Source organism: Nansenia antarctica (assembly GCF_963989245.1).
Source record: "Nansenia antarctica genome assembly, chromosome: 3".
NCBI lineage: Eukaryota > Metazoa > Chordata > Actinopteri > Argentiniformes > Microstomatidae > Nansenia > Nansenia antarctica.
Window position 1 is genome coordinate 23,842,569 of NC_137688.1, and position 24,525 is coordinate 23,867,093.

The following is a 24,525-nucleotide window of genomic DNA, read 5'->3' on the forward strand; positions in this document are numbered from 1 at the left end:
CCACACAGATTTTTTTGCCCAGTTAATACAAGCAGACAATCACTCATCCTCAGATCAGTAAAGGAGTAACTGTTGTTAGATCTCGAATATCATTATGACGTTGAGACTATTTAATGTGAATTGAGAATGATTTTCGGCGTCCATTCATCCCAGGCGTAGTTCAGATCTGTCCATCAGATAAGCTAAGTAATGGTCTCATTCTCCCGTGATTGCGCCCCCATGCTCCCAGCCAGGCCCTGTCCTCTCTTCAGGATAAAGACATTGGGAAGCTGACAGTGTCGTTTGGAAGGATGGAGACATAACTTAATCTGTCATGTGACCCAGCGGTCCCCTTCAGGATGAGGTCCCCTGGGGGGGGGACGGAAGGACGGACCCCGCGGGACCCAGAGAGTCAGCATTGTCATTAGTGAATCCCCTCGACACTAGTGGCCTGGGATAGGCGCCATTACCATTGGCTGGTAATGGTCCCCCCCCCATCCCCAAAACCATCCCTCTGTCGCCCTCTGTTTATCCTCATGTCATGGCCCCTCTCTTCCGTTGAGTCTTATTTACAGAATGGGGTCTCTCCTCACCTCATTACTTTTTGACAGAGCCTCTTTTGATCAAACGCTGCAGCAGAAAATACCACACACACTACTTGGACATGGGCTCTTGACCACAGAACCAATCAAATGATATGCGCGCGGTGGAAAATATTCATGAACGTATCACCATGCGACGTGAAGTCTTTCTGAGATGGCCGAGACACATTTGGGAGCGTAGGCCTAGCCTATATTTTGACATGTAAAGAAAAAGTAAATGCATTTAGAGGCTTACTCGCATTAAAGGCACACAATATTCACCCTACACAGTTTCCCTCCGCAAGTAATGCATAATGTAATATAGTACTCATTGCTGTGGAGATGGCCTCTAGTTGCTTGTGTGTGTGTGGGTGTGTGGGTGTGTGGGTGTGTGTGGGTGTGGGTGTGTGTTCGTGTGTGTTCTGAGACAGTGCTGTCTTAAAGGCACGCCTGGCCAAGAAGGGACATTAAGTTGTCTGCCGAGACAATGGGAGAACAACTTTAAGGGTTTTTCACCTCCAGCAGGCTTGACTGTGTCCTCCTCCCGACTCGCGGCGTTTAATTCCATTCCCCGCGGCCGCCGCCGCTCCAGGCAGGCCCATACACCTGAGTTATTGGTTTGGTGTAATAATTTGCAAGACCTTCCAGTGAGAGGGGGGATATTAGCATATAAATAGCAGATGCGCGCAGGACCATCACAGCTGAGTACATTTAATTTTTAGTTTATAAGATTGAATGGGTTTTTAAATGCATAGCCATCAAACTTGCCAAAAGACAAATGAAGTCGAGAGTTCAGTTGTCCGAGGCTGCCTCCTAAGATCATTTTTTAAAAGGATAACAGACTTACTTAAGGAGTGCGCTGGGGCGGGCGCTTCCCAGGGCGCAAAGTAATTGAGATTGCTTACAGAGTTAATTAGACCATACAAAATATATGGGAGGGCGCGGGAGCACTTTAGCCTCTTGCTGAAGTGTGTTTTTTCCCCCCCGTAAGCGGTGGCTATTTAACCGCTCCCTCATTATCCACACCTTTCACCACTGAGGGGGGGGGGGGGGGGGGGGGGGGGGAGGTTCTGACACGGCCGATCAATAGAGTTCACCCTGGATGTTTCAATGCCCATCTGCGCACGCACACACACACGCACGCACACACACACACACACACACACACACACACACACACACACACACACACACACACACACACACCAAGTCCTTTGCATTGGCTAATATCCTCTCGGAATTGCCTGATTGCCTGCCTCTGTCTATGAGATGCACATATGGACTCCTCTGCTGAATTGTAATTAGCCTAAGTGGGAAAAAAAAGAAAGTAGTGTAATTCAATTGTAGCATGCGTGAAACACCCCCCCATTTCTTGAAATAAACTAATGCATGATATTGTAATTGAAATGGTTAAGTATTTGTATTTATCATAGATGTATAACTTAATAAAATAAAAATAATTCAGGAATTTTGCTGTATTTGCTGTTGTAGCAGGTGCACTGAAGGCATAGACCATTCAGGATTAGTCCCAGTAATACATTGCTGTAGTTTAGTAAAAAAAAAAAAAAATGTTTATCTTCTTGGGGAACTTTCCTGAACTTTTCCTCGTAAGGAGGAGAAAAGTGATTTTCTTTCTACTTTGTACAGGATGGGAGAAAAGGACTGTTTAAATGCAAAGGAGGGGCTAGGGAATAGACCCTATATTTTAGCAAGGCTTGTGTCAGCAAAATGTTTCTATATAAAAGCTAATTCTCCCCTCCACATACACACCCCTGTACAAGAGTTACAATGCTGCCATCTCCAGATGGCAGGCCTGATTTTATCAGGGCAGAATTAAAGTGAATTAAAACTAAAATAATGTTTGCCACCAGGAATTTCTAGTGGGGTGGTAATCTTTTCCCATGGGGTTTTAATCTATCAAGGGAGAAATAACTGCCTTGGATTAAAGAAGACAACTGGTATAAACAAAATAGCAATCTCCTTTTCCACAATTGCTAGCCACTGGGGGATGAAAAACTGTACTTGTGCCTGGAGTGATGCAGAAAGTTTGGGTTGTGTTGTAGGGTGCACTTTCTCTCCCTCACCCTGAGTTTGGGAGGGGTGTTGTGTGGAATCTGTTAGAGTAGAGTTGTTCATTCTGTAACCAATTATTATGTTGGTGGGTTTGACTACCATGGCTGTTTTACGTATCATATAATTTGCAGGGTATTTCAGTTGGATAGGAAACAAAAAACATTGAATGTAAAATCGAGGAGAGGAAATATTGAAGATTTAAATAATTGTATTAATTTCCTCAAAGCCAATCTGTTCTCTCCCACCTTTTCTCCCAGAGAGAGCTGTAATTATAATTGAATCTGTTATTGTTGTAAACTTGTCATATTAAGTGTGGTTAAATGTGTCTACTGAGCGCAGGAGTGTAACTGTATTTAGAGCAGGGCCAGGGAGCCAGCCACTTCCTCGTATAAGGCCACCATCATAACCACCATCATAACCGCCCTCACTGTGCAGCAGGCACCACCCGCTGCAGCCTACTGACAGGGAGTAATTGAGACCTCATCCAAAGACAGTTTAGACCCTAATCTGCCCTAGTCAACACAGCACACAGGCCATAATGAAAAATAAAATAAGAGAGAGGAAATAAGAGAAATAAAAAGCAAGCTATGATCTCTTCTTTTACTACCTGACATAAAGGTAATCATGGAAGCAATTAAGCTGAATAAATGAAACCCCCCTGCTTGGTAGCAGTGCTGTGTACACGGTGCCCTCCAGAATGAAGGGCACGCGCGTTCTGTTGGAATGTTTTATGAAAATGACCCCTATATTTAAAAAATGGCATTCTGTTATGCATTGTAGCGCAGGGAATGGTTAACTACCTTTTGAGTAAATTAAAAGGCATAAATTCTGTTTAGCGCTGATGCTCACCCCCGTGCAGAACAGCCTCCCTGGCAGCGGAGAGAGAGAGAGAGAGAGGGATAGAGAGAGAAAGAAAAAAAAAAGCCTTGGGGTTGCTTTTCACCTTTCATAAATTCCCCCCCTACTCGGATTCTATATACCCCCACCCCCCCCTTCCCAAAAAAATATAATTTGCGGCGGATGGCGGCAGCTCATTGTTATTCGGCTTAGATTGATGGTGGTCATTTACTCTCCTGGGGAGTTAAGTGCCCCTGTCATTCCTGAAGTGCGTAATTGGGAGGTTCCACAGGTCAGCGCCGGTGACAGTTTTCTCTTTTGATTAGTGTTAGAGTGATAACAAAACGTACAGGCCGGGTGATAGATGTGCATGTGCAGACTCCAGGCAGGCAGGCGTCAGGCAGGGAGGTAGGCAGCAGCAGGAGGACGAGGAGGAGGAGGAGGAGGAGGAGGAGAAGAAGAGCAGAGCACATCTCACCTCACCTCCCACCTCCAGCAGCCAGTCTGAGCCCACCTTCTTTGTTCCACAACAGGGTGTCCCAACCGTCAACACGGTGGCCACCCGGTTTGCACACACGGTTAATTAGTTGAGTTTTATTCAACTCCTTATGTCCCACATGGTTTTCTCGCTCAAAGCAAAGTGATGAAATGTTGAGAACAGCCAACTGCTTCAAAAATCACCTCACTTTCACAGTTTTTTGTTTTTGTTTTTCATATAGTATTGATTATGGCCAGAACCCTAATACCTCTAGCCGCCACCCCCCTAGTCCCCTCAGATCTCTGTGTCTGGCGTCTCTCTTCTCTCTCTCTCTCTGTCTCTCGTTGAGTAGATCTGCAAGAAGTGATTGCATGGGGGGGAAATACAGCTCAGTGGCTCAGAGGTGAGAGCCCTCCCCTATCGCGGTGTGACCCAGCCTTTCTCCTCTTGCCGTGTCTCAGAGCCCCTTATCAGCTCGGCGTGCAGACACCTATCCCACACCTCGGAATCACTGGCACAATACACCTCCACTTATCTCCATCTGGGAGCCCCGGCCTGCCGCCTGCTCCCCCCCCCCCCAAGCCTCTGGGTGATATCCCTGCCCTCTTTTAGGGGAAAGGGATCAGTAAGTTTCTCATGTTCAGGTATTAGTCGGTGAGTGGATTGGCGAGAACAGAGAGAAAGAAAGGAAGGTAAAAAGAGAATTTGGTTCGTGGTGCTTTACGGGTGAAGAGCTGAGGAAATGGTCATGAGGATGTATTCTGAAGGTCGCCCACCTCTGTTAAATCTACATGTGTCGGTGTGTCACAAATGTGTCTGCGTATTCAATGTCATTGAATAGACCTTTTGAGTATCTGCCTGCAGAAAACTACCGTACCTTCGCAATTCATTAATCGCATCAATTCCTTTCATACAGTAATTGAATAAATGTTAAAAAAAAGAACTAAGTTTAGAAGCATGGGGCAGATTCTTCTGGGTGTTTTACCCTCATCTGAATACTGAGAGAAATACAACTTAACAAGTGCAGTGGTATGCGGTCCACAATTAGATGGGACAGTAGTCAAATAGACCTCCACTCCAAAAGAAAAGGATAGGAAAAATTGGATGTGGTCAACTGGAAATTCCATTAAGGGTTTGAATTAAAATGTGAAGACGTCCCCACGTTACTGCAGAGTTAGCCGTTGGCGGGGCTGTAAATCTTGGGAGCTCAGCCGCAGGCTGGGTGGATCCCATTTGAGTGCTAATCAGTGAGCGGGGAACTGCTGATGAGGTTCTAATGTCTCTGTAAACTGTCCGCAAACAAACAGTGTGGGGGGGGGGGGGGGGGCAGAGACATTCACAGAGAGGGGGGGGGCAGAGAGTGGGGGGGGGGGCTGAGACAGAGACAGAGAGGAGGGGGGGACAGAGACAGAGAGGGGGGGGGGCAGAGACAGAGAGGGGGGGGGGCAGAGACAGTCACAGAGAGGGGGGGGCAGAGAGTGGGGGGGGCTGAGACAGAGACAGAGACAGTCACAGAGAGGGGGGGAGCAGAGACAGAGTGGGGGGGGGCAGAGACAGAGAGTGGGGGGGGCAGAGACAGAGACAGTCACAGAGAGGGGGGGGCAGAGACAGAGACAGTCACAGAGAGGGGGGGCAGAGACAGAGACAGTCACAGAGAGGGGGGGGCAGAGACAGAGTGGGGGGGGGCAGAGACAGAGACAGTCACAGAGAGGGGGGGGGCAGAGACAGTCACAGAGAGGGGGGGGGCAGAGACAGAGACAGTCACAGAGAGGGGGGGGACAGAGACAGTCACAGAGAGGGGGGGGCAGAGACAGAGACAGTCACAGAGAGGGGGGGGACAGAGACAGTCACAGAGAGGGGGGGGGACAGAGACAGTCACAGAGAGGGGGGGGGCAGAGACAGAGACAGTCACAGAGAGGGGGGGGACAGAGACAGTCACAGAGAGGGGGGGGCAGAGACAGAGACAGTCACAGAGAGGGGGGGGCAGAGACAGTCACAGAGAGGGGGGGGACAGAGACAGTCACAGAGAGGGGGGGGCAGAGACAGAGACAGTCACAGAGAGGGGGGGGCAGAGACAGTCACAGAGAGGGGGGGGACAGAGACAGTCACAGAGAGGGGGGGGCAGAGACAGAGACAGTCACAGAGAGGGGGGGGACAGAGACAGTCACAGAGAGGGGGGGCAGAGACAGAGACAGTCACAGAGAGGGGGGGGACAGAGACAGTCACAGAGAGGGGGGGGACAGAGACAGTCACAGAGAGGGGGGGGCAGAGACAGAGACACACAGAGAGGGGGGGGGCAGAGACAGAGAGTGGGGGGGCAGAGACAGAGACAGTCACAGAGAGGGGGGGGGGCAGAGACAGTCACAGAGAGGGGGGGCAGAGACAGAGACAGTCACAGAGAGGGGGGGCAGAGACAGAGTGGGGGGGGGCAGAGACAGAGACAGTCACAGAGACGGGGGACACAGAGACAGTCACAGAGAGGGGGGGGGGGGTCACAGGGGACTAAGGAGAAGCGCAGTCTCTTCAGTTTTGCACACAAACCTTGTGAAATGATCATCTTATTTCTCCTTGATCCTGCTTCGAGTTCTTAGGAACAACTACCGCAATGCATGACCACCATTTAGTATTGTAAGTGATTGTCTTTGTGTGTGTCCCCCCACCAGATGACAGCGTCCAAGGATGGCGAGGAAGAGGACGACGATGACTTTGAAGAGGTTCCTGAGAAGGAAGGCTTTGAACCCGACATTCTTGAGCATCTGCGGGCGGAGTACGGTGAGTTTGCTCAGGTGCCGAGGCTTGTGCATACATACACATCAGGGCCAAACAAACAGCAATAAAGACCGCCGTAAAGGGACCCGCTGACGCCGTAATCCCTGTAAGCTCTCACCCTCCACCCAGGAGAACACCACACACACACACACACACACACACACACACACACACACCCACCAACCCAAACTAGTGCTTGGATAGGTTCAGATAAACAAGAGGAAGGTGACAAAGAATGCCTTTAATGCTTAAAGCTTGCTTGTTTGTTAAGTGATAGTTTAGGGTCCAACTTGTCCGCTGGGAGGTCAAAGGTTAAGCTTCAGAGTGTGGCTGATGGAAAGAGAGGCACGTTCCCTCTGATCGGAGGTGAGGTGCTTGTTGACTGCAAAGTGAATTCATCTAGCCAACATATTGGCACTATTTTATAATTATAGTGACTGTAGTGGAATCTTAACATTCTGAAATGAAATGGCTAAACCTTATAACTATTTCATACTTCTTGCTGCTATAGTGCAGTTCTACAGGCAAAGGATCATTCACTTGGTCTGTGTAATGGTCAATGACAGCGATATTGATATATGGCTGCAAGGCAATAAGACTACGGGTCATGCACAGAGGTCAGGGGTTGTCTGTAATGCAATCGGGTATAATACCCCTGTGTCATCATCACATTGAAGTCCAACAGGCACTCAATGTCATAGCAGTTTGCTGAAACCTCCCATTATTAGCTTGCTACCTGCTGGCAAATTAAATTGAATAGTTAGTCAGACACTGTCTTTCTACGTACCTTTTGCTCTGCATTTGAGCATACTGTCTGTTTATTTTGTGTCAATAGTCAGCCTTAAATTCCTTATGTTCCTCCTTATTCCTGGTCATGTTTCAAAAGAAACTGATCATGTCACTGTAATTAAAATAGTCTGATGAGTTAAGATCATCCTCTGTGTTGACCAGTAGTGTGATTTCTCTATTTAACGCAACTCTAAAGTGTGTACGTGTGTGTGTGTGTGTGTGTGTGTGTGCGTGTGTGTGTGCGTGTGTGTGTGCGCGCGTGTGCGTGTGTGTGTGTGTGTGTGTGTGCACGTGTGTGCGCGTGTGTGTGTGTGTGTGCACGTGTGCGTGTGCATGCGTGCGTGTGAGTGTGCGTGTGCGTGTGTGTGTGTGCCAGAGTGAGCCTGAGAGAAGGGAACCTCATGGAAACAGAACTGGGCTGCTTTGATTAGTGAGCTATGTAATGATCTGTGGAAGCCATGCCAAATTAACAATGCAATGCTGTTAATGAGCTCCCATTAGCCCAATGCTGTAATTTACAACATCCACCTGCCCTCTGTATGGGGGCTAGACCACGGGAAACATCCTCCCTAGCACGGACAAGCTGAGCCACTCTCTCTCTCTCTCTCTCTCTTTCTCTCTCTCTCTCTCTCTCTCTCTCTCTCTCGCTCCAGATACTGCAGTACTAAGGTAATACATATGTTGACACTTTATTTTATGGTTCCCTAATTACGTGGTCTTTCCTTGGAGACGCCATAGCAACCACATCATTACATAACTATTACATAATTACTTTGTAGTGCAATTATACGGTATACATTATAAATAATACCAGAAACTACCCATGTCATTTTAACGTTGAATGCCAGGTAAATACAAGTGGCCATAGGACAGTAAAACTAAGTGTATATTTTCCATTACTGTATATCCTTTGAGGGTAAATGATTGCGATTTTGTTCTAGAATCATCTTGCAATGTTGTCTTTTGGTAGGGATGCTAAATGTGATGTATTTAGTGCTGGTGTGTTTTTGCTGAATCTCTATTGATTTTGGCTTGAGGACTGTAGCAGCACATTGTAGGTGTTTCTCCTGGCCGCTCTAGATGGCTCCAGAGATACCTCCGAGATTTGCTACAAATGACAGTTAGCCAATAGAACCAGATGAAATGAAAGAATCCAATTTAGGAGGAAAAAAAATGCCAGCACTCGCGGAATCAACAGTTAAAACAGTCAGAGAAGGACTATTTTAGGTAACATCATGAGAGTTGAATAAGATAGATAAGATAGCAGTTTGCCATCTGTGAATGTGGCGTAAGAGATGAGGCTATATTCTTTCTGTCCGGTTCCCAGGGGGGTTCACTCCAAACAGACCGTGTTTCATCCAGACACAATAACAGCCAGGTGTGAATATTTGTTCATCTGTTTGTTTTCCTCCATTTCATTTGAACTTGCACCAACCAATCATAGTTTATCCAATAAGCCCAACACATTCTCTATCGTCTATATAAAACGTCTATTTTCTCCCTTCTCAAAACCCAAGCTGTCTTTCATCCAGAGGGAATGAGTTAATTCAGAAAGCATTTGGTCTCCCCCTCTCCCTTTTCTCAGTCTCCTCTTTCATTCCTCTCTCTCTTTCTCTCTCTCTCTCTCTCTCTCTCTCTCTCTCTCTCTCTCTCTCTCTCTCTCTCTCTCTCTCTCTCTCTCTCTCTCTCTCTCTCTCTATCCTCGTGCCCCCCACTCCCCCCTCTCCATTCTCTCCACTGCGCTTTTCACGGCTAGTCTTTTATCTATCCCTTTATCCCGGCTCTCCTGTCAGGACGTTATCTCTTTCTCAAATTTACATTTTAATTACAAGGCCTGCTGAACTCTGAAAAATCAATAGGGCCACCATTGGCAGCCGCAGCGCCGGCTCTCCCGCCGCTAGGCCTCTCTATTTCCTCTTATTGATTTATCTCTTTAACACCTGCAACTTTATTGCTTCAGACAAATAGCTACCATTTTGGTCAATTTGAACAGAAAAAGAAAGGATTTGGTAGTATTTCACCATAGCTCAGACAGGGTCTTGGGAGGAATGGCTGCAGTAAGTCAGAGGGATGGAAATGGTAGTGGGATTAACGGTTGACCCGAACACACACCAGGGGAGGAGGAGAGGAGGAGGAGGTGGATGGTAAAATCGGGTGTTTTACTGGTGCCGACCAACATTACATGACATATCTTGTGTGTGCGTGTGCGTGTGTGCGTGTGCGTGTGTGTACACATTTGCATTGTTATCCATAGTTGGTGTCCGACATGTTTCAGATTACCAAAGGATTGCTCATGCATCTGGTCTTGTGTTCTTATAGTGTACACAGTGTTCTAATGGAGTGTATCTCTTATAGAGTGTGTTCTTATGGAGTGTGTTCGTGTTCTTATGGAGTGTGTTCTTATGGAGTGTATCTCTTATAGAGTGTGTTCTTATGGAGTGTGTTCGTGTTCTTATGGAGTGTGTTCTTATGGAGTGTATCTCTTATGGAGTGTATCTCTTATGGAGTGTGTTCTTATGGAGTGTATCTCTTATGGAGTGTGTTCTTATGGAGTGTATCTCTTATGGAGTGTGTTCTTATGGAGTGTGTATCTCTTATGGAGTGTGTTCTTATGGAGTGTGATCTTATGGAGTGTGTTCTTATGGAGTGTATCTCTTATGGAGTGTGTATCTCTTATGGAGTGTGTTCTTATGGAGTGTGTTCTTATGGAGTGTGTTCTTATGTAGTGTATCTCTAATGGAGTGTGTTCTTATGGAGTGTATCTCTTATGGAGTGTGTTCTTATGGAGTGTATCTCTAATGGAGTGTGATCATATGGAGTGTGTTCTTATGTAGTGTATCTCTAATGGAGTGTGTTCTTATGGAGTGTATCTCTTATGGAGTGTATCTCTTATGGAGTGTGATCTTATGGAGTGTATCTCTTATGGAGTGTGTCTCTTATGGAGTGTGTTCTTATGGAGTGTATCTCTTATGGAGTGTATCTCTTATGGAGTGTGATCTTATGGAGTGTATCTCTTATGGAGTGTGTCTCTTATGGAGTGTGTCTCTTATGGAGTGTATCTTATGGAGTGTGTTCTTATGGAGTGTATCTCTTATGGAGTGTATCTCTTATGGAGTGTATCTCTTATGGAGTGTGTTCTTATGGAGTGTGTTCTTATGGAGTGTGATCATATGGAGTGTATCTCTTATGGAGTGTGTTCTAATGGAGTGTATCTCTTATGGAGTGTGTTCTTATGTAGTGTGTTCTTATGGAGTGTGTTCTTATGGAGTGTATCTCTTATGGAGTGTATCTCTTATGGAGTGTGTTCTTATGGAGTGTATCTCTTATGGAGTGTGTTCTTATGGAGTGTGTTCTAATGGAGTGTGTCTCTTATGGAGTGTATCTCTTATGTAGTGTGTTCTAATGGAGTGTATCTCTTATGGAGTGTGTTCTAATGGAGTGTATCTCTTATGGAGTGTGTTCTAATGGAGTGTATCTCTTATGGAGTGTGTTCTTATGGTGTGTGATCATATGGAGTGTGTTCTTATGGAGTGTATCTCTTATGGAGTGTGTTCTTATGGAGTGTGTTCTTATGGAGTGTGTTCTTATGGAGTGTGTTCTTATGGAGTGTATCTCTTATGGAGTGTGTTCTTATGGAGTGTGATCATATGGAGTGGAGATGAGGAGAAGGTTGAGAATGGAGAAGATGAGCTGCTGCCATGTCTGTCAGGTGTCTCCCCCAGTCCTCTGAGGTAACAACTGCTCTTTTAACTTTTTAATATGCCCCGGGTTCTGTTGGCGCGGGGCGGGGTGGCGCTGGGGCAGGTGCCGGCTTAGAGCTGTGGGCTCTGATCTCTGTTACCGTCCTAAGCCCTGTCTGACCCCCACAGAGCCCCTCCTCAGACCCCCCCCCCGCCCACCCAGGAGGCTAACGCACCGCTCCCCCCCCCCCACCCGCTGTACTAGTGTGACTGACTGGGTTCAACCCCGGGCCTCAGGCAAGGTTCCTCATCACGTGAGCACGGTTAACCAAACGACCGCGGTTTGAAGCGCTAGAGTAGGACATCGACCGTAAACACTAACACCGCCTCTAGTTTTGAGGATGCCCAAACTTGACAAATCTGCGTCAAACCTGCTTCATTTACTGTACGATATCCATGAGTGGTTAGCCTATATGATATAATCTATGTCCATGAGTAAATCATCTTTGTAATGTATAATCTGTGTACATACATCTATGAACAGCGTATAATCTAAGGACTCCCCTACTGCTTGTTGTTCCAGGTCTGGATCCATCCCCCTCCACCTCCACCTCCACCACCAGTAAAAAGCCCAATGGGCCCCCAGTGAAGTGCCCTGCAGCAGCAGCCTCTGCCTCTCCGCCTCTCCCCCGGTCCAGGAAGAGAGCCAAGGAGGAGGAGCAGGACCCTACCTGTGCCGCCGCCACCCTCCGCCTCCTCAGGCAGCGCTTCCCTCCAGGCCCAACCCCCAGGTAGGCCATGACCCCTCCCTGCTTTGTTTCCTGGCTGAATCTCAAAAGTCTCTCCTTGATTCCTCCCGCGTGTCCCCTTCTCCCCACCTTCCCTTCCCAGAATGCATTGGAGGAGAACGTCTATGGGGGAGGAATCTCAGACGATCTCCTCCAATGAATTTTGGAAAGGGAGGTGAGGATAGAGGACAGACCCTGAGATTTGGCCCCACGTATCCAGTCCTTACCTCCGGGTAACACTGGTGTAGATCGTAGAGCATTATGTAGGAGTAACCCCAGTGGAGGGAGAAATTGTGTGAAATGACAGGCTCATTGTAATGAATAGAATGAGGAATGCCGTCAAACACATGTCAGCATGATGGTGTGAATGCCACCCGGCCTATCAATGGCTACGGTGGAGCTACCACACATACTGCTTTATTTGAAGGTAACTGGTGTCGCCACCTTAGTTCACACAGCAGCAGCCTGTTCCATAACCCTGTATTGTTCATTTCCCTCTCTGCGCTGTAGTTCCTCAGCAGGGGGTTCGGAGGAGTCCAGAGACCAGGCCGGCGAGCCGAGTACCGAGAGAGCGACAGCCCCCGTCATTCCCTTCGGCCTGGACCTCTACTACTGGGGACAGGAGCGACCCATGGCCGGCAAAATAATTAAGTATGTACCACCCTGTTACTGCGTGGCACTGGCAGCTTTTATTCACTGTATACTCAAATGGAGATTTGTATAGCTCTTGTCAAGGAGCTGTATAAAACATTTTAGTTCCAACCACTCTACCTCTCCCCAAGATACGTTCTCTATATGGCCACTAGAGAGCACAGCTCCACATCAATCTAGTGGCCAGATCTGTTATGTAGGACTAGATGTTGATATCCCTCGATGTATGTATCGAGGGATATCAACATCTAGTCCTACATAACAGATCTGGCCACTAGAGAGCACTATTGGCTGTTTAGAGGAATTTATGGATGTCAGTTATGTACTTTTGAAATGTATGGATAGCAGCGTTATGTCTAATGAAAAGAAGTGCTATCAGATCAGCTGCTAATTTGGTCACCTGTAGCAACGGTAAAGACAGATGTACTTGAGGGCAAACCAGTAGTATGAATTGGCGTGTCCACTACTCCCTCCTCCCCTCCCTCCAGACAGGTCTCTACGCACCAGTTCTGGGTTCCTCACGAGGTGGAGGAGGAGGTGGAGAACAAGGAGCTCTCTGCCCAGATGAAGTCCAGGTACATCACGTTCGCCGGGCGCTTCCAGCCCGTCGAGCACAAGTGTGGAGCCCCCATGGCCAACGGAACCTTGTGTGAGCGCCAGGACCGGGTCAAGGTGAGGGACACAATACACATTTTGTGATGCTTAAGCAAAACACTCTTGAAGTATCTTCTAGGTATAAATCAAGATTCCTAAGCGTCTGAAGAAGACACATTGCATATGTCCCATTTGGAGGAGTGAGACAGTTACGGTATCAGTCCTCCCTCAAGTTTTTCACGTCCTCTCTCCTTACCTCCATAAAATGCATTGGAGAAGAATCTCCTAGGTTCCTCTCCTTGGACCTTCTCCTCCAATGATTTTGAAGCAGGAGGCAAGGAGAGAGGATGCGTGGAAACATGGATAGACCTTTGAGATTCACCCAGTTGAAGTGAAAGAAATGTATTTCTATAGTTGGAGGAAATCTGGCATGTGATTGATGTGGAGCTGTCTGGTGCGATTGGTTCCCACAGTGTCCCTTTCATGGGCTGATCATCCCCCGGGACGAGCTGGGGAAGCCGACCAACCCAAAGGACGCTGCGAGGCTGGAGAAAGAAGAGAGGAAACGCAGAGAGGAGCAGCCTGGTGAGACACACACACACACACACACACACACACCAGCACTGATCTCCCTACACTTAGCTGATACATTTCTTTACTTTATAAACTTAAGTACTTATCATAAGTACTAACGTAATGACTGAAAAATAATCATTACACTCAAACTCATATATATATACTGTATATACTGATGAGCCAAAACATATTGGCCGGTTTGTGGTTTGTCCCTCTTCGGACCACAGCCCAAATATTGCAATCCAATGGATTCGCTGAGTCTACTAACAATGTAAAATAGTGTTATAGTTAACTAGGTAGTAGTGAGGATTACTCACCAAATCCATTGCATTGCAATGTTTTGGCTTGACTAGTGAGTGTGTCATTGATTTTCAACTACAGATTTTCAACAACAAACATTTTGATTGTTTGGCGACTTGTTCCTGATTTCACCAGCTGCTGTCACATATGTTTAAAAAAGCTTTTCCAAATAGCTGCCTTGTGTAGCACCAGTGACTACAGCAACATATCCTGCTTCTTAAGCTCGCACCAGAACCGAGGCAGCCTGGAGTTAGAACTCCCCATCCCACCCAGTCCCATCCCCGTCACAGAGGAGAGGAGCCAGACAGCACCAGAGCCTGGTGTGTGTGACTGTGTGTGTGTGTGTGTGTGTGTGTGTGTGTGTGTGTGTGTGTGTGTGTGTGGAGGGGGGGGGGGTGAGGTGAGGGGCTTTTTAGTTCAGGAAAAGATGAACTGATGGAATCACAGTCATCATCAATACTCCTGATAATGGGGCGGTGTGTGTGTGTGTGTGTCCGTCTCTCTTTCTCACTCTCCTGGAGCGTCGGCCGCTAAAAGCCAATTAAGCGTGTGTTGGCTGCTGCCAGTGGGGCGTCGGATGTGCTCCTCTGTGCCTGCAGTCACTTGTTAACAAACAGGTATCAGGGCCAGCTGACTCTGGGCGGCCGCTGGCCACTGGCTTGTGAAATAGCATCTTTTGTAACTAACTACCGTATTGATTCCCCCACTCCATCAGGCCTAGCCATCCAGACAGCGCCCACCCACCCGCCACTGTCTCTCTCTCTGGCCACACGGGCTCAGGAGGGCCCACCTCTCTGTGTGTGTGTGTGTGTGTGTGTGTGTGTGTGTGTGTGTAGACCTGTAGCCAACGGCCCATCAGTCTGCTCACTGGTCACTTGCTCGCTCTCCTGGAGCGCTATTGATTTGTGCGCAAAACACCCTCAAATAGTTTATTTTTATTTTTTATATATAGTCTATAAGAAGAATTTGATTTCTGAAGTGCATAAAGAAAAATAGATATTTATGAATTAAAATTAGTTAAGAAAGAGGTAGGTAACAGAAATTGTAAAAAAAAAAAAAATGTGTTAGTAAATGTAATGTACTAATTAAAAAATGTATTACAAATAGCTTGAATCTTTAAATACTGCACTGCTTTTGTCTATGCTGGTTGATGTAAATCAATCACTCAAAATAGGTTTGGTCAGGCTACAATAGATTATCAAATTATCACTGTTCACAATTTGAGATTTCTTAAATGTCTAAGAGAAACCGTTATGATTCATCTAGGGCCTTTACACATTACAGTATAAGTCCATTTTAATTAGACTCTCTAGTTATAGTCCTGATCATGAGAGTTTGCTATGTGGCTTCAGACAGCTTACATGTGACTTAGCAATGACGTAAGGCCAGATATTTCATGAATAATTAAAATTACTCTAAAGTAGTTTGTATTGTTAAATATCCAAATAACAAGTCACACTCTAAAAACCGACAGGTTGTCCTAAAGTGCTGCATGTCATTTTCAGATTAAACACAATTCATATTTCACTTGTTCTATGGTTCAGCAAGTGCCCATTCTGATTTAGAATAGCCCAGACAAGGTAAATGTTTGTAGGATAACATATCCTAGGGAACCACTATCCTCCTTCTGTGGGCGCTCCCATTCCTCCACCTGCTACTGCCTTCTGTGGATGTGTGTGTGTGTGGGTTGGCAGTACCAGAGGCACAGGGTACCACTCCTACCCATCTCCTTTGGTTCTGTGGAGTGGTGGTAGACGTAGTAGTACCACTACCACCCTGTCAGAGTGTGTGTGTGTGTGTGCTGAGTGGCATTACTGTAGTGTACCACTACTTACTCACCCATCTCTTAGGGTACTACCCCAGGCGCTGTGCCTCATGTCCGCGGCTCCTTTAGGGTCTTTGGAGTGGCAGGATCCCATCTGCCCTGCTGGTGTGTGGCCTGACCCCGGTGGGCACAGCTGGAGTGGCAGGATCCCATCTGCCCTGCTGGTGTGTGGCCTGACCCCGGTGGGCACAGCTGGAGTGGCCGCGAGAAGCTGTTGACGGAGAACAGACCCCTGCTGCAGGGGGGGGCTTCAGACAGCTTAAGTTAATAAGGCCTCTCTCTCCATCCATCCATCCATCCCTCCCTTTCTCATCCCTCGCTCACGCTCATCCCGGGGATGGGAATGGGAATGAAAGCACACAAAAGGCAGGACTTAAGCACAGAGAGATCACAGGGCTCATGTAATAGGGGGCTTTCACCATCCCCAGCCGACCCCGACACCCCAGGGGAGACGAATGCCCCCCACCCCCCCCCCAAATTAATTTGTAACTAAAATTGGCGCCCTCTTTTACAGCCTCTGCTTTCAGAGTGATTGAGAGAGAGCTAGCCTAATATAATGCCGACACCAAAATAGACAAAAAAAAATCTATTCTTTTCTCGTTTGTTGCCGTTATGAGGGCGAGGTGATGGTGCAGTTAACCTGTCGCGTCAAGGTCGGCCACGGCGTCAAGGTGTGCCATCAGAGCAGTGATTAATCCCTCATGCCTTCCTCCTGTAGGACCTTGAAGCACACGCTAGGGTCTATAGATTGGCACCAAGTCTCTCACCGCACAACTTCCGGCCTCATCAAGCCTTTAATACCTTTATTTAAGAGCTTTATTGAAAGCATAATTGGGCATTGGTATTTGGTTGTCTTTACCCCCCCAAAAATCTGTAATGTAATATTTGATGCTCTTCTTCTGGTCCATGTCTTTGAGTTAATGGGCGTTCATGTCTAATAAGTGTTAAGATGGCAGTATTGTGGGATTGGACACACAGACGTACTGGGGTCCAGTAATGCGTTTGTGTTTCTTTGTCTAGACTGGCGGGACCCGGAGCTGATGCGGGACATTGAGGCTGCCACAGGAGAGGACCTGGGCTCCGGCAAGACCTTTGGGAAGGGCAGGAAGGGCAGGAAGGGCAAGGGGAAAGGCAAGAAGAAGAAATACCCCAACCTCAGTGATCTCAAACAGAGCGCCAACACCGCGCGCTCCAGATTAGAGAAGAAGGTGTTAAACAAGTGAGTCAATGTTCACTACAGCTCAGACGTGGCTGACAGGTCGTCCTCAGCACAACGCTGGACTCTACCGTACATGTCTTGGGTTGAATTGTGTTAGTAAATGTACTGTATTAATAAGTGTGCTATAACCTTTCCAGCTCAGGTTAATTTGTAGGCCTGTGATGCTTGCTTATGAAGATTGCATGAACATTAAATAGGCCTAAAATGCAGACTATTAGAATCAAATGTGATGCCTACTATCCAGCATGAAAGGAGTAGGTCTACTTATTATGTACATTATAATTTTGTTCATAAAAATGTGTTTACGTTTACAAACACTGTTTTGGTATGTAAAAAGTGCTTTCTAAAATGGAGTGTCTACCCGACACTTGTTATGCATATTAACATGTTACGGCCAGGGGTGTTCTAGGGGAGGGGACACAGATTTTTGCCTTTCTGTCTCTGGTGGCTGCCTCTTCTAATCGAATCGTGCAGTTATACTGAAACAACAGCTAATGTCCGACACTGCAAGTCCATTTGTGTGGTGTTATATAATTATTAGGGAGGCTGTTGATGTTTGGTCCATCAAACTGAATTCCCCTACGGTGGCAGATTTCCAACAAACTTCCACATTGCTCCTTTAAACAGTTAAAATGTTTTGTGTTTCTAAGTCTGAACACTGTTCTGATTCTAAACCTCTTTATCTTACAGGAGCTCCATGAGGAGAGTGGCAGACGTCATGAATAAAGTGGACAAAAGGAAACACGAAAAGTTTGCAAATCAATTCAACTACGCACTTAACTAGAAATTGTACATGAGAAGGCTGTATTGGTGCCACAAAATTAATGCTCTCCAGATACTTTGATGGTAGAAGGAAAGTGAACTGCTTTTGTGTTTTATTTTTTGTAATATTTAATTGTTTTCATACATTTGTACAAATTATTTGTCAAACAATGTTATTTATTGATCCTTGTGTAATATGATGAATGGGTGCCAATTAAATGTATGTCACAAATATTTAAACTGTAATTTGTCATCTTGTGATTATTATTGTTCAAGTCCATAACTATTTATAAAATAAATAATGTTTTGAAGACATTGAGTTGAATATTTCCCCATTACAATTCTCAGTAACCAACCAATTCATTAATAAAATGTGATTTTTACTCCATTGTTTTATTACATTAATCAAGTTAGTCTATGACTTACTGGCCTATTTAATTATCAGTTATATTACAGATAACAGCGATGTCAGGCTATTCTTAGACATAACACCAACATCGGCCTAAAAAGCCATACAAATGGAAATGAGCATTGTGTAATTCTATTAGGCCTACTTCAATGTAGAAGTTATCTAAATTAATTTTCTAACTTCTGTGCACGTCACTTTTTGATAGTCGCTTAATTGCCCCATGTGCAAGACTATCAGGTACAGCTCTGTATAGAATTGATAGGCCTAATTGTAGGCTAATGTTAAATGCGGCTCCAAGAGGCGCAGGGTCATAGTGCTAAATCACTAATGATATCGAATATTCAAATCTAACATCAACGCAGCCAAACGGGAACATTTGAGAAAACAATCAATTAAAGCAGTCGCCCATGCACATAAAATAACTTAGAAAATGACTTTTGCTTTTGAATGTTACAAGAACAATAAATAGGCATAAAATGCAGACAATTAGAATCAAATGTGATATCCTATGGAAGGTCTACTTATTATGCACGTTATAACGGCGGTCCTTCTGCACAAGGTGAGTTCACCACGGAGAACTTAGACGTTCTGCTTTCCATAATACAATCAAATTATTGACAAACACCAACAGAGTGCACTTCTGTCGATGAGTTGTAAAATGATATATCCGTGGCACATTTGTCCTAAAAAAAACTCGAGACATGTTTCAAACAATTGAAGGCAGCAGGCTACTTTGATAGAATAGCAGAAGTTGCACTGTTGTCTGCGGATCGTTTTGGATTTCTAAAGAGACCTTGATTTCAAATGAGTCTTAAAGCAACCAAGGTCTAATATGCAAAATGTATGAGAAAATAGTTTGCAAAACACGTTCACCACTGGTAGGACAGTTGCATATTTAAATCTAAGAGATTGCACTAATATTCAATTAGCAAAATGATGATATCCGTACGAGTGTATCATTGCGCATATATGTAATGTTCTTATGGTTGACACGTAAAGACCTTATTTTATTAAAGGCGCCTCTCTTATTGCATCTATCCACAAAGCAGTCCGTGGGAACCGTATTATGAGAATGTATATAGCCTTTTTAATGTTTAGAGCGTGTTTCCCCTCATGAGCAATGGATTCACGGAGCCATTGTACATTTTTCAATCAATATCCCAAATCAATAATTATTTCTGGAGAGGGAGGTAAATGTTAAAAGGTATAACAACAGTTAGTAATGGAATTTAACTGTATTTAATCAAATGGTAAACGTTTTTTTTACATGCTAGCCATTCTGATTTCTACGCATGATGACGACATCCGCAGCATTATTTTTGTTGTAATAACAATATTTTTTTGTTTTCTTTTTATATTTCATCATTTCAATGCACCAATTTCAGGCATCATAACCGCTGGAAAGCAATGGAGCATTTGGTCAAAGCCTATAGGCTCTTACATTCTTTAAAAAAAAAAATGTCTTCACTTCCCAAATGTCCTTTAATTTGGTGAAAAGACGGGGGGGGGGGGAAGAATGAATCGAATGATAAGAAACAGATTCATATGCAATATAGCCTATTCGTTTGCTAAGAGCCTATATCGTTTATTATTTCACTGTCTTATCAAAGACAAAATGAGCATTCATTAGCCTACAGCCAAATATTTTCAGTAAATTATGATAAATAAATAAATAGGGAAAACGTTTATGAAAACAATGTTTAAAACGTTCACAGTTTAGTTACACAGTACTTACAATATTTCAAGCCATTCCAGATGTAAATGAACTTTAAATGGCGATATTGATACATCATTTATTTTTTTCAGCTTTCTGTAATATTTTTAAAACCGCATTCAGAATTAAAACCTAGACATATATTTGTCAACAATTGTATGTACACTTTGACCCCGAGTATTCACATTCTATCAAAATTAAAACAGTGAAATACAACATTAGCGTAGGAAAAACCGTCTTCCTTCAAGTTCTTATCGAGCAGTTTGTCTTTGACGAAACGACAATAATGAAAAAAATCATCATAGTATAGTTCTGCCCATCCTCATTGGCATATCTGTAGTTTTCTAAAACCATACTATATCTAATATGGCGATTAAAGTCATATCACGTTGACGTCACTTCGTTTGATAAAATCTGTCAATTCTGACGCCTCTGAAACACAAAGTTTGGGGGTAAAAAACCCACGTACGTCTTTACAGGTGTGAAGTGTAGAACGCTGGCGCTCCGTAAGTCTGAGATCCCAACATGAAAGGTGACAGTACCGCATGACTTGGCAGGAAGGGTAATTGGGCGGTGCAGACCAGCCCGCCCGGCCCGTGACCCGGGTAGCCCGTGTGCATTGACAAGTGGCCCATGGGAGGAGACTGGCTCACTGGGCTCATGCCTCCTAGTCCATTGCAGCCAGGACCCCCTCCGCCCCCGCCGGTCGGGGCACTGGTGTCTGCACCGGGGTTCTGTTTCTTCCACTTCGTCCGTCGGTTCTGGAACCAGATTTTGACCTGGGTTTCAGTCAAACTGAGTGACAGTGCCAAATTGAGCCTCTCGCACACGGAGAGGTATCGGGTGGACTTGAATTTGTTCTCCAGTGCAACAAGTTGTTCGTAAGTGAATGCTGTCCGAGCCCTTCGGGGCTTACCCGACTTTGAATCTGAGCCAGTGCGCTTTCTCTTCGGCTTTGCTTGATGACCATTCGACCCTGACTGTTGCGTTTGTTGGCCGTCAGAACTTGGGCTCTTGCTCCCTGGGTCGTCGTCTTCGTGGTGGCCCAGTTCCAACTCGGCATTTCCAGTCAGGGCGCTGCTGCTCTCCTCACTACACAAGTCATCCTGCATCTCGCTGTCTGTGTGGGAGCCTCGGTTGAAATCATTCTCACATTCATCCGATCTGTACACGAACCCATCCTCTGAAAAGAAAAACGCATGCTAGGTCAGTTAAAATTGTCGCTTAACATAGGCTACGAGCAAAAAAATAAAAATGAGACAAGACGACAGAAATTCATACCAATTCTACCTGCTTTAGCAGTGAATCATTTTCTCTACCTTCAGGTAATGACAGCCTACTGAAAATAAAGGCCTACATAAAATCGGCTTAGCATTGACAGACAACGTCTTGTTTTATAGGCAAACTTCAAACGCTGACCTACTGCTTCTATAATCATCTTTATCTCAACATATCATAATTGACCAACTATTATAATAATTGCAGCAAAAAGGCAAATGACTTAAATGTGTATTTTATGTTTTACTTTGACCATGCATTTCTATTGGAATATTGATAATAGAGGCTATACCGTCACGCTTGAGTAGGCCTAAATCTCTCCGTGCCAATCTAATAAAAAACAATGTTATATTATTCTTATTCTAAGGCTATACGTTTATAACCAAAATGATCTTTGACAATATTGTGGAGTATATTAGTTTTAAAATACAAGTACATTCCCTAGCTTAAAGTTTAGGGTACAAGGAGATGCACGTTGTCCAGAAATGTGATTCTCAGTGTCTTATTGAGGAGGATCTTAGGCCTTTAAAGAGTGTCACTATTAAAACACGAAAAACATTCTAATTTGTATAGCTTATGAAAACCAAGAATACTTAAAATATGTTGTTCATTGCCAACTATATAGTCATCGTCCTTATTGTTTGTTGATACAGTTGTGTCAATATGACGACATCTCTGTGATCGTTTAGCCTTTATGTTGAACTGTTGTGAAGTGTGTTGATGTTTATGTTGACAGCAGCAATACTATAGGTCATTAGGCAACATGATTAATTTAACATTTAATCTAATTCAAATAAAAAGAACAAATATATATATATATTTTTTTTTAAAAATAAGTTTCCAAATGACATGGATCAGCCAGTCCATAAATCACCTGCACATGGGACGGTGACAGAGCCCGATCCTCTGACATTGTTATGTTCTGCTGAACTGCACACCCCATAATAGCCTAAAGAGGCTTTGCAAATCAAATGTATTTAATGAAATGTTTCTTCTTAACGTTTTGAGTGGTAAAAATAGCACAGTGGATGATATTTTTGTTTAGTTTAGCAGTTACATTATTGTGTCTCTTTTTCTGATCGATATCCAGCCTTATAAGTATAAAAGGTTTTAATCGTGTAATTATCTGAATTTTGACCCTATAATTTAGATGTTGAAGGAGACGGCAAGGTGCCTGAAAGAGATATACTCAATTCGATAATAGGATATCGACCTGCCGTTCCACATGCCACTCTGGGGCGATTTCAGCCATTATCCTGCATCTTTAACCTCGCAAAGCACCTTCAATTAAATGTAATCGAAGGGTTTTAATTGTTTTTCTTTAAATATTACAAGTCTTTAGTCTAAAGTAGCTTACCATGGGACTGGGAGAGGAATTGAATATTAGATATCCGCAATACCTAAAGTGATATCGCAATATGTTTTGAGAGGAAAGCCAAAGTTGATGAACCATAATAAATCTGAAAAACTAAATAACATATCATGAACTCCTATGTCTCTACGACGTACCACAGGCCTGATTCATACATTTAAAAAAAATACAAGAGACAAGCTGAAACATAAACCAACTAAATTAAGTTCTTCGTCCCGTTAGGCTCAACAAAAGTTGACCAATAGCCTACTTGTATTTATGACACTCGGGTAACTGTCTGCTTAACGGTACAGGCTACACAATTAGAAGACAGAAGATACTTACTCAATATCCCTGCAGATTTCTTGCATGTGTCATAGTCTTCCCCATAAGACTTCTGGTCGAAAGTATGATTCGAGTCGTCGCCACCTCTGTTTTCTGCCCCGGGGGCGAATTCACCGCCTGTCCGATTCAGCTTTTTACTCGTAAACTTATTTGGGTCCAAAATGTCCAAAACCGAAAACGAAGTGGTCCGTTGAGACGCAGGCATTGCTACCGGTACCGGATCTTGTCGAGGAGAATTGTTCCGACAGTCCCCTGGCTGGACGTCTCTGCCCCCGGGGCAGGAGAAGAGCGATAGCTCGTTGGCAGAGAGCCGCTTCTCGCCGTGGTTGTCCGGCATGCTGATGTCTGCAGCGGACACGACGATCACCGCTGTTTGCGCTGCCACACCGGACGCCGGCGGAGCGATTGAGATGTCTCCCACCTGAACCTTCTCCCTATTCATGACTTCCCTCCAGGCAGCAGAGAACGGTTCTCCTCTGCTGAACTAGCACTGGTTTAGCACCGCGACCGTAAACTTAAGCTTCTATTACAAACAAAGACATAATAGCGCATGCAATTTGAGAAAGTATCTGCTGCAGTATTCCTGCACAGCTTGTGGTGTTGCCAGACCCCCTCTACGGCTGCACTGCTCTGGTCAATGTTACACACGGCTGACATGAGGTGATGGTTCACTGTTGGATGTTGATCTCCCTTGCTCAACTCCTTTTTTGGTTTTTAACCATCCCCTCAGGACCCTCAAACGTTTATGTCACGCACGCACACCTCCCGCTCGCTCTCGTACCCCCTCCCTCCCTTGTCCGTCGCCCAAACTTAGACACAAGCTACGCCTTATTTATGCATTCATATTCAACTGTGGGTTGTAATTGGCTACAAATTAATCCCATGCCTCTAATAGCCTATTATCTCTGTCTGCGCGCGTGAGGCAACAGAGGCGCGCGGGGAGTGAGGGATGATGCGATTCGTGATACACTCAGCTGTCAGCTCAGTTTCAGCTGAAGTCCACTGAACTGGAAAGCCTCTAAATAGGCTTATTTTGGCCGGGTTTGAGCTTGTGATAATGATTGTTTTATGAAATATTTACAAGATGATCAAAGTAAGCTTTTAAAGTGTAATACGGTGTTCTCCGCAAACCAAGTTAAGTTTTAACATTAAAAAAACATAAAAAAACACCAAAACAATGCATTGGCATGTAATTATTATTAGTAGTAGTAATATTATAGCCGTGAAGTGTCGTCAGCAAAAAACAGTCGTATCATCATTCACTTGCTACCTCTTCAAACATTAACATCTCATTGCATTTGGTTGATAAAGCTCGTGCTTGATAAAGTTCAGATCAGAGATATTCGTTATCGTTAATGCAAATTACTTTCAAAAGCTCAATTATGCATTGAATAAACTCAGTAATACCCCTTTCAGTGAAATATTGATTTCTAATCTGAGATGTCATTATTACGCCAGAAAAATAATAGACCAAAGAATTGGATTTTGATTTAAAGCACAACGTGTTTATTCTAATCTGGAAACTAA

General features: G+C 44.8%; 2 protein-coding genes across 3 annotated transcripts in view; one reads left to right on the forward strand and one right to left on the reverse strand.

The window, feature by feature from the left end:
- The window catches only part of uvssa (UV-stimulated scaffold protein A), a 29,616-nt gene extending 11,411 nt beyond the window's left edge, over positions 1–18,205 (forward strand). For both annotated transcript variants that reach the window (XM_080525426.1, XM_080525425.1), the window contains exons 8-14: positions 6,612–6,720; positions 11,770–11,977; positions 12,485–12,625; positions 13,114–13,297; positions 13,693–13,804; positions 16,941–17,139; positions 17,830–18,205. In XM_080525426.1, the coding sequence (XP_080381552.1) occupies positions 6,612–6,720; positions 11,770–11,977; positions 12,485–12,625; positions 13,114–13,297; positions 13,693–13,804; positions 16,941–17,139; positions 17,830–17,923 (1,047 nt within the window). In that variant the 3' untranslated portion in view covers positions 17,924–18,205. The remainder of the gene's footprint in view (positions 1–6,611; positions 6,721–11,769; positions 11,978–12,484; positions 12,626–13,113; positions 13,298–13,692; positions 13,805–16,940; positions 17,140–17,829) is intronic.
- Positions 18,206–20,497: 2,292 nt separating this feature from the next.
- On the reverse strand, positions 20,498–23,440 carry nkx1.2lb (NK1 transcription factor related 2-like,b; the record flags this gene model as incomplete). Its single annotated transcript, XM_080527866.1, has 2 exons — positions 20,498–21,207; positions 22,999–23,440. 2 exons carry the CDS (start codon positions 23,438–23,440, stop codon positions 20,498–20,500), a joined length of 1,152 nt encoding a protein of 383 aa, XP_080383992.1.
- Positions 23,441–24,525: the final 1,085 nt, after the last annotated feature.